The sequence below is a fragment of the Delphinapterus leucas genome, chromosome 17, assembly GCF_059928025.1.
Source record: "Delphinapterus leucas isolate spDelLeu-1000000601 "Yukka" chromosome 17, BTC_Dleu_Yukka2, whole genome shotgun sequence".
Taxonomy (NCBI): Eukaryota; Metazoa; Chordata; class Mammalia; order Artiodactyla; family Monodontidae; genus Delphinapterus; species Delphinapterus leucas.
The window spans coordinates 36,941,934-36,951,635 of NC_143145.1; the positions used below are offsets into that span (position 1 = coordinate 36,941,934).

At 40.7% G+C, this 9,702-nt stretch overlaps 1 protein-coding gene across 3 annotated transcripts in view; it reads left to right on the plus strand.

Annotated features, from left to right (window-relative positions):
* Positions 1-9,702, plus strand: part of SNX31 (sorting nexin 31) — a 71,726-nt gene that overhangs the window by 52,556 nt on the left and 9,468 nt on the right. The window contains exons 12-13 of one of the 3 annotated variants that reach the window (XM_022584681.2): positions 2,615-2,692; positions 7,940-7,996. In XM_022584681.2, coding sequence (XP_022440389.1) covers positions 2,615-2,692; positions 7,940-7,996 — 135 coding nt within the window. Of the gene's footprint in view, positions 1-2,614; positions 8,132-9,702 lie in introns of those variants that run through there. The other 2 variants (XR_016388367.1, XM_089898854.1) reach the window with 2 other exon arrangements.

Sequence of the window (9,702 nt, forward strand, 5' to 3'; positions counted from 1 at the left end):
AGCATTTAGCATAGAGGAACTGGATTCATGATCAGTTTAGAATAAGCATCACTGCCTAGAGCTGGGTACTTCCAAAATCAGTGTTCTGTTACGAGGGAAGAAGGAACAATGGCTGTTGGGTAGCAGTAATTAAATTTGAAGTAAATTTGAAATAATTGAAATAAAAAATCCATTAAAAAATCTAATTTTCTAAATGCCAAATCCAATTGAAAATTCTTTTTACCGAGATAAACTATTTCAATTTGGAGTCAAAATTACAAAAGTTCTAAAATGAAACCAAAATATCAAAGTAATCTTTGCATCAACATTATATTCAAGTTGAGTCCCTGGCGATCATACTCACTTCTGTGTTCATGGAGCATTCTGGTCTCAGGCACAAAGCTCCCTTTCAACTCCCTACTGGTACAGTGCTGATCAGGAGATAATAGATATCAATGTCCTCTGAAAAACACAAAGTACTAAACCAACATCCTAGGTTAAAGAAATGTCTCCCCAGGTTCACCTTAAATAGAAAATATTCTTAGGGAAATGATAGGATGGTTTGCTGAGGCGAGATCTGCAGTCACTTGGAGAGACACAGAGAGATTTTGGCAGTGAAACCACGCCCTTCCGCTAGAACGTTAGGTGCAGTAGTTAAATTTTATTATGGTCTTTTAATCTAGTCCGAGGCAAATGAGTTTAAGCCACTATAGACACGTGCAATGAACATTCTTTTAAAGGATTCCTGGTAAGGTCTTATTTCCTTTGGAGTGTGGGTTTTTTTGATATGCACCCAAGGGCTACTTCTGCAAAAGACAGAAATGTGGCTTGTGTGCCTTGCAAATACAAAAGAGGGCTGGGGTCCAAATTGTTCCCGAGCCCTTTAAACGGAAGCTCAGTCCCTTCATATTTAATAAACCTTACCTGGGCTATAGCAGAATCCTAACCTACATATCTCTGTAACTTTGTATAGGAGTATGGACTCAGTCCCCACCTTGTGAGACACCACTAAACACCCTTCCTAGCTGCATCAGCTCAGTTTGTTGTTTAACTATTTCATACCCTGGTTTTGTGTAGGTTACATATATGCACAGATAAACAGGGTTAGCTTTCAGCTAAACCAGGAAGGCAAATTTTGTTTCTGTGTATAAACCCCATATCTGTGACACTTTTCCTTGGTGGTGGCAGCCCTTTCTTTTCCCTTCCCTCCTTTCTCTCCCCTTGAATAAAATGCAACCCATCATGCTCTACAGTCCTGCAAAACTTTGGAATGCTCCCTCTGTGTAACCCAGATGCCCTCTAATTCTGCTCTCTATGTCCTGTCCTCCAAGGGTTTTGTATATTGGCTACCACCCCCAGCTGAGTTTTCTCTCCCTCTCCCCCCTCCTCCTCTCCATCATTCCCCCAGTCCCCAGCCACCCTGTTCAGTGACCATCCTTGAGCACAAATTTATACTAAAGTTCTATGGCCTCAAGCTTTGAGCTTCAGTTGTCTCAAACCTCAGTCGGGCTTAATAAGAAAAGAATAAGCCAAGAGTTGAGAGCAGAAAAAAGAGGGGAAAAAAAGGATTTGTGGGAAAGGAGCAAATTGGAAAATCACAGGGAACCTTAAATTTGGCACATGGGGTGAAGTTCCTGGAAAAAGGAAGCCCTGGCTTTTGTGCAGCAAGATGGATGACACATGTGTCTTGGCACTAACAGTGATGAGCCATCAATAAGCTACAGGTGATGTTGTCGGCAACCGGCAGTCTTGACAGTGAATGATTAAAAGTACCAGAAAATTTAAAAATGAAGAAAAACAACTAATTTTGTCTTTAGTTCAGTAAAAGCCATAAGGTACTAATGTATTCTTTCAAACAGGTTAGTATGTATGCCTAATAATAGGTCTCTCAGTCATTATGCATACAGTTAAATATAAGATTGAGGGCTTCCCTGGTGGCGCAGTGGTTGAGAGTCTGCCTGCCAACGCGGGGAAAGCGGGTTTGAGCCCTGGTCCGGGAGGATCCCACATGCTGCGGAGTGGCTGGGCCTGTGCGCCACAACTACTGAGCCTGCGTGCCTAGATCCCGTGCTCCACAGTGAGAGAGGCTGCCATGGTGAGAGGCCCGCGCACCGCAACGAAGAGTGGCCCCCGCTCACCTCGACTAGAGAGGGCCCGCGCGCAGCAACGGAGACCCAATGCAGCCAAAAATAGATAAATAAATAAATTTATAAAAACAAAACGAACAAAAAAATATATATATATAAGATTGACCATCATCAGTTGATTTGATTGCAATTATAAGCAGTTTTTATTATTTGTTGCTCATAAGACATGAGCTGTTTACAAAGTAATAGACAAAAAAGGGATGTAAGGGGGGAACTTTGAAAGGGAAAAAGATTAATAATGAGATCCTGGTCATTTTAAATCTACCTTTTAAAAAATTACTGCAAATATATCCACATAATTGAGAAAATTTATGGTTATTTGCTAATTATATCTTATGCAAATTAATGAAAGTTAAAGAAGAACTCTAAATTCTTAAAAGCATACTGTTGTAGGGCAGAGCACAAAATCTGCTTTGCTGTATGAAGAGGGAAGGAAGAGAATGAGGATCTCTTCAATTGAGAGAGTTCTTTATTTCTGGGTTTCTTAGGCTTTTTTGCTGAGTAGCTGCTTGAAAAAGATGATCTCAGAAAAGATGGTAAAGCTAGCTGCAGAGAATCCAGAAATGGTAAGTGCTCTTATCTGTGTATATGTTTCACTTTATTTCCGCCATCAGCTGACACTAAACTACACTGATGAATTCCCTGGGCCAGCAAGTCTGGTCCTCAAGGGAAGAACCCAACTGCCCAGAAGTGAGCTTCCCTGCCTTCTGGGAGCTCAGTCTTCAGAATGCAAGTCATGTTTTCCAAGGAGAAGTCGTCCTTGGATTGCCGAGAACTCTCTAATCCTCTACTCTGTATCCTTGTATTTCTGCCTTCCCCCAAACGGAAGACTCCAGATTTACCCCAAAAGCAACATCATAAAGACAGGATCTTAAGAGGTCTTTAACACAGCAGAGATGAGCTTACATAAGCTCTGCAGTTTTGTCCCTAGAAAGAACTCACAGCCTCTTAATACTTCCACTGTGCCAAATTAAAATGCCTTTAGCAGTTTGGAGAAGCCATTGAGTAAAAGAAGTTCTCAAGGCTATAATTTTTCCTCAATGTAAAATTTACTTTGTTTTTCTAGTCTTCATCTCTTCAATAAAGGCCTAATTACTCACTGAAAGTGTTGGTGCTATAAAGAGAGTTCCTGAGATTTTAAACTTTCTACTTGCCTTGTCACCATCATTAAAAAGCTTGTCCCAAATAAGATAGTACAGTTTGGTTTTAAATTAAAAATGATTACAAATACTAATGCTTGGCTGACATTTATAAACATAATTCTCTTGCAGAATAGTACACTGGTCTTTAAAAATACAACACAGGGGCTTCCCTGGTGGCTCAGTGGTTGAGAGTCCGCCTGACGATGCAGGGGACACGGGTTCGTGCCCCGGTCCGGGAAGATCCCACATGCCGCGGAGCGGCTGGGCCCGTGAGCCATGGCCACTGAGCCTATGCATCCGGAGCCTGTGCTCTGCAACGGGAAAGGAAAATATTTGAAAACTTTCCCTAATGTTTTCATTTAATTTTAGTGTTTTATAAAAGGGTGGATAATACCATTAATTTAACATTGATCTTTACTTGACTTAGCAGCTTTTTTCTAAGAAAAAACTTGCATTTTATACTTACTTCTCTTTCTTCTAGAACTGAAAATATTTTCCCAGGGAAGATAAAATTCACTGCCCCTTGGTGTTCGAACGCTTCAAAATGTACTAGAAAGTAGCAAATCAAAGCAATGAAAGAATCAAGGATGCTTTTTTATTTTTTGATTAAGCACGTGTCTTTTTTTTTTCTTTTTTTTTTGCTGTGTTGGGTCTTCGTTGCTGCGCATGGGCTTTCTCTAGTTGCGGCTAACGGGGCCTACTCTTCATTGTGGTGCGCGGGCTTCTCATTGTGGTGGCTTTTCTTATTGCAGAGCACAGGCTGTAGACACACGAGCTTCAGTAGTTGCAGCACACTGGCTCAGTAGTTGTGGCACGCAGGCCCTAGAGCGCACAGGCTTCAGTAGTTGCAGTGCGCGGACTCAGTAGTTGTGGCTTGTGGGCTCTAGAGCACAGGCTCAGTAGTTGTGGCACACGGGCTTAGTTGCTCCACGGTGTGTGCGATCTTCCTGGACCAGGGATTGAACCTGAGTCCCCTGCATTGGCAGGCGGATTTTTAACCACTGTACCACGAGGGAAGTCCCAAGGATGCTCTTTTTAAAAGAGTAATAAAATCTAACCTCCTAGGCAGGACGGATCCTCTTAGGCTCCAATTTACATATATATATGATAAATATGTATAAACATAAATATATAATGTCATTATACATATGTGTGTGTATATATATGTAGGGAGAGAGAGAGACAGATACAGAGAGACAGAGAGAGAAAAGTAATTAAAGTAGCCCCATTAAAAGGGAGAACTACTCTCAAACGTGGTTCAGTAAAGTGTAAGCTATTTGATGCAGGAAATACTTGTACAGTGAATAGCAAAAGAGTTTGCTCTATAATACGAGAAGGTAGTAGTCTATTTAAAGTTTTAAAGAAAAACAAGCACGCTACCACATTCCTTAGATTTGCACGCAAATTAAAATCTGTAGTTATCCCAGTGGCTGACAGCAAAATCAGCATGGTAGTCAATAAAACTTGTACTGCTTTATCCAAATATTCAAGTTTTATTTCCACAAACTCTTTATTTCTTCCCTTATTTTGGTTCTTAGAAAGAAAAGTTAAGACCCTTCCTCTTGAAAATTGGATGTTGTAGGAATAGTCCACATTTCAAGAGAATGTTGTAGGAAGAGTCCACATTTTAGTCTGGAATTTCATGTACAAACCCCTGGGTAGAATCAGACCCTGGAAGGGAAATAGAACAGACAGATCAGCTGTTTGAACTTAGACTAAGTTCTAGACCTCCTCACAAAGCACAATTGATGAGAAAAAGTCATTTTATGGAGCTTAAAGTAGCCATATAAATGTTTGACTGTGACATTCACTCATTTTCTAGGTAAGCACATAACGTCTGAACTGACACCTATCGCTTATAGAAGGCTTGTATGGACTAAGAAACAGAGGTCTCTAATTTGCAAGGCAGAATAAATTCTAAGATTTTGATAATTGTGAAGAATCGGGGGAAGGAAAGAGAAATTAAGAAAACTGTAACCAAATGAGCCCCATAAATAAAGCAGATGGTCCCTAGGGAGATTAAATAGTACTGTTTTATCCTGGTAAGAAGGAAGGAGTGAAAGAAGAAATTTAGTGCTAACAAAGTTAATTAGCTTAGTTAGCTTTAAGCAATGCTTTCAAAGGTAAGACTTGAACCATTTATGAAGAGATCATTAAAATTTGAAGTCAAAAAATGCACTAAAGAAAAACGTAAACACCCAACAAAAAACATGTTAAATTCTTCAGACAGTATTAATTGAAAACCAGAAAGGGAAAAAGAAGTGTAACATTCTTCTTAGAGCTATGCTCCTACACAAAAACCTAAATTTTTTTTTTTAAATATTTGCTACTTGTAACTAGAACAGAATTAAAGGATTATTTTATTTGAAAATAAAGTCTATTAGTTAGGAGTAGATTTGGCTTCCTGTAACAAAAAACAAGACAAAATAATTGTCTTGGAGAAAATAAAAGTTTGTTTCTCTCTCATCTAAAAGAAGCCAAGAAGTACGCAGTCTGGGGCTGGGATGGTGACTCCATGATGTCACCAGAGACCTTTCTGCTCTACCATCTTCAGTGGGTCTGAATCTCTAAATTGGTTTTCCGAAAAATGGCAAAGAACAGGTAGCATTCTGATTCCAGCTTGCCTCATACCTCCCATCCCCTCCCCAACTACCATTGCCATAAATATTTCTCTCTCCACTCCTCTTTCATTTGGAGCAAGATCAGACTATGTAAAAGGCCACTGGATTCAGAGATGGGTGCTTTGAAGTGTGCTTCTGCTATGTGATGAGAAGGGGAAACACCAAGGGCAGTGCTATCTGATGTCCCAAGAATGGTAGCCTTTGCATAGCTGGTCCAGTTCAGAAAACAGAAAATGTACTGACATTACAGTCATCACAAGAATGGTCTGAGCACAGCAGGAGAACAAAGTTTTAGAGAGCCAGGGGGAAGTTACTGTGCAGGAATGAAGGGTTATATTATTAACGGAAATTCTGTTGATGAGAGAGAGAGTGCAGGAATACTGCATTATGAAAAAAGGATTACCTTTTCCCCCCAACTTTATTACCCCAGTATATAAAATATATAAAGCCTATTGAAATAAGTCAAGGAAACTGATTATATCAGAAATTGCTTAACATTTGTAGTGGGTTCTATTTCATTTCTACATGGGGAGGGGGAGGGGAAGGAGACTAGGAGAGAGAAAAATTCTGGGAGGTTTCTCCCAACTTCTGTATTTCGTCGCACAAGTCTACTTACAAACTATAATGTAATATCGTAAAATAATAATAATGAAACACATAAGATATCAGAACATTAATTTCTCATTTACCAAGACCTAATAATGATTTTTTGAAACTATTGAAATAGGCTTCAACTATATAACTATCTCTGTTGAGAATATTAACCTAAAGGAAGTCCTACGTATCCTTCAAAGCAATGTATTTTATGGCAAAATTAAGTTAAAAGATAATGCTCTTTTGCAGTGTCATGTTATTTATCCCACTTATTTTGTAATGTCCCACTCTACAGTCTCATGAATAATAAGCAATAATAAACAACTTAGTTAATTCAGCCCCTCATTCTGTCATTTACCAATGCCTATGTTTGCCATACAGTGGCTAGAAACTGAGAATCCAGTGTTAAGAAGTTTATTTGTTGAAGGAGAAAGGCAATTAGTACAGAAACATTCAGGATTATAGAGTGATAAGATGAGATACGCACATAATGCATAGTTGTTTAATAGCTGTTCTTTTCTTTTTCTATAAGGAGAGTGTAAGAGCACTTTCCCCTAAACCCTGGCTAGGAGACTGACCTTTGTGTGCTGTGGCCTTGCCCTCTGACTTCCAGCCTCCAACTGACCAGTGTCACCCAGGGGGAAACCCAGTGAGGTTGGAGAGTGGGAGAAAATGGAGACTGGGGTATTTATTTCTCCAACTCTGTCCCAGCTGGGTCTCTGGGGTTGGCCCAGCCCTCTATTGAGGGCCACAGCTCCTGTAGGTGACCTCTCCTCCCTGCTGCAGCGGCCACTCTGGTTCCAGTACCAGCTGTTGCCCTCGCCCCTTCAGGCTTGGAAGCAGTAAGAATTACTCCCACCCTCCCTAGCCCCTCACTGCTAGCCTCTGAGGGCTCCCACACCCCGTCACTGGTTCACTTGAATCTTCCCCACACCTCCATTAGGCAGTTCCTTTTAGAAACTCCCCTCAGCTGCCCCAGGAGTGGGCCATCTGTTTTCTGCTGGGCCCCTGACCGTTATATTAAGTTTACCTTATGTGCATGAGATATATTCAAGTATTTTAAACTTTGGTTTGATTAATGATGCCTTTTGATTAATCAAAGCCCCATCTGGCTTTGGTTCAACATATGGATTGGAGCTCTGTGGCTTATTTGTGGATTTAGGAGTTCATTTCGTGTGAAGTCCTTTTAAAAGCTGTGTTAAATCACAAAATCCACAGGCAGCCACCAATGTTAAACATTAAGCTTCACTTCACTTTTGGGGACTCAATTTCCGCAACGCTGAGATACTTGCAAACGAAGGGGGCCTGTGCAGACGATGAGCAGGTGTCCTGCTGACTGGCAGCCTTCGGGACCATTAAGAGGATTACTGTGGAAGGAGAAATGTGCTGGTTAAATAGATTATTTGTGTGCTCGCTTCTCCGGCTGTGCTGACTGACATTTCACTAATCTGTTTAGCAGATTGAAGTTCCAGAACAAGGCAAAAGTAAAAAACACCACAGTCAACAAAGCCAGGTCTGTGAGTAAAATTATGTAATGGATATATTATAATTCTGATTTTCCCCTTTAAGTAACCAGTCATTCTACTTTTAAAGTTAAGCCAGAATTGTCTTTCACAGAAGCTCCTCCATATACGCTGGTCCAGTTGGACAACCATCATAGAAATAGTATTTTTTACCGTGGCACCCAGTTGGGCGAGGAGAAATACTTTCCTGAATTTATATATAGAAAACTTCCAAGAAGCATACAAAATTCTTCAGTAATTTTCTTCCACACTCCATACATTTTTTAAAAATCCTCTTTCTAGTTGGTATATTTTAGTTTCACCGACTTTCTGTGGTGAACTCTGTATAAAAGAACTTTTAAGTTTATAAACTACTTTTTCAAGCATTTAGGTCTGCTGTGCACATAGCAATAACAATAAATATCATAATAGAAAGCATTAATAGACACTCATTGCCAGGCACTGTTCGAAGCACTTTTCTGTGGATTAATGCATTTATCCTTACCATGATCCTGTAAATCAGCTGAGGAAATTGGGGCACAGAGAGTTAGGTGACTTGCTCCAGGCTGTACAGTTATCAATGGTAGGAGGAAGCAGGCAGTCTGATTCCAGAGCCGTGCCCTTAACTACCTCTTCCTTTCAAGGTTCAAATCCTAGTGTGGGTGAACAAAATAAAGGTAGCCTCTAAGTAGCATTTGAATGGGATTTATTATTGGTCCAGCTCCTGTCACAGAGTCTGCTGTGTATATACAGATAGTATATAAGTACAGTATTTATAAATATATAAGGTCCTTCCTTGGGTGAATGAGCTCAGAGAAAAATTTTAAAAACAGATTAAATGCAGAGCTGTCTCTCCTACATAATAACAGCATTTCTGACTGCTTACATCAGAGACAGGAGGTGAGAACTCCACCAATTACTGGCTGTGTGTCTTCAGGCAGATCAAAAAACTAAATGTGTATAAGGGACTCTTGGGGTACTTACTGAAATGCAAATTCCTGGGCCTCACCCCAAAAGATGGATTCAGTAAATCAGCATTTATAGCAAGAACTCCAATGGGAAACACTGCACCAAGCTTCAGCTTCTTTATCTGTAAAATCACTCCATCACTTAAATTCATCCATTTCGGCAGCATAGTGACGGCATAGAGCTGTGGTTCTCAACCCTGGCTGCATATTATCACCTGGAGAGCTCGAAACACTAATGATGGCTGGGCCGCACCCTCAAAGATTCTGATTTAACTGATCTGAGGGCCCTGGCAGCAGAATTCTTTAAAGCTCCCCACGTGGTCTAAAGTACAGCCAGGATTGGAACTATTATCCTAGAACAGTGGTTCTCAGGGTGGGGTCCCTAGACCGGAAGGGTCAGCGTCCCTCGGGAACTTACTAGAAATTCAAATTCTCAGGCCCCCAACTTACTGGATCAGAAACTCTGGGGTTGGGGGCCAGCAATCAGTATTTAGCAAGCCCTCCAGTTGAGTCTGATGCATGTTTGAGTTTGAGAGCCACTGTCCTAGAACAACAGACAACACAATAGTCAGCATGGGTGAGCAGCAATGCTAAAGGAGGCAAACCTCCCTCATGCTCTGAGCAGGGCCAGCATGTCGGAAGGGGGCCTGGTGTCCAATTATATTGAATTCCAACTTATTTTAGCCAACCTTTATAGAGAGCTTATCCTGAGCTAGGCACTGTTGTAGTTGCTTTCCACATATAACTCA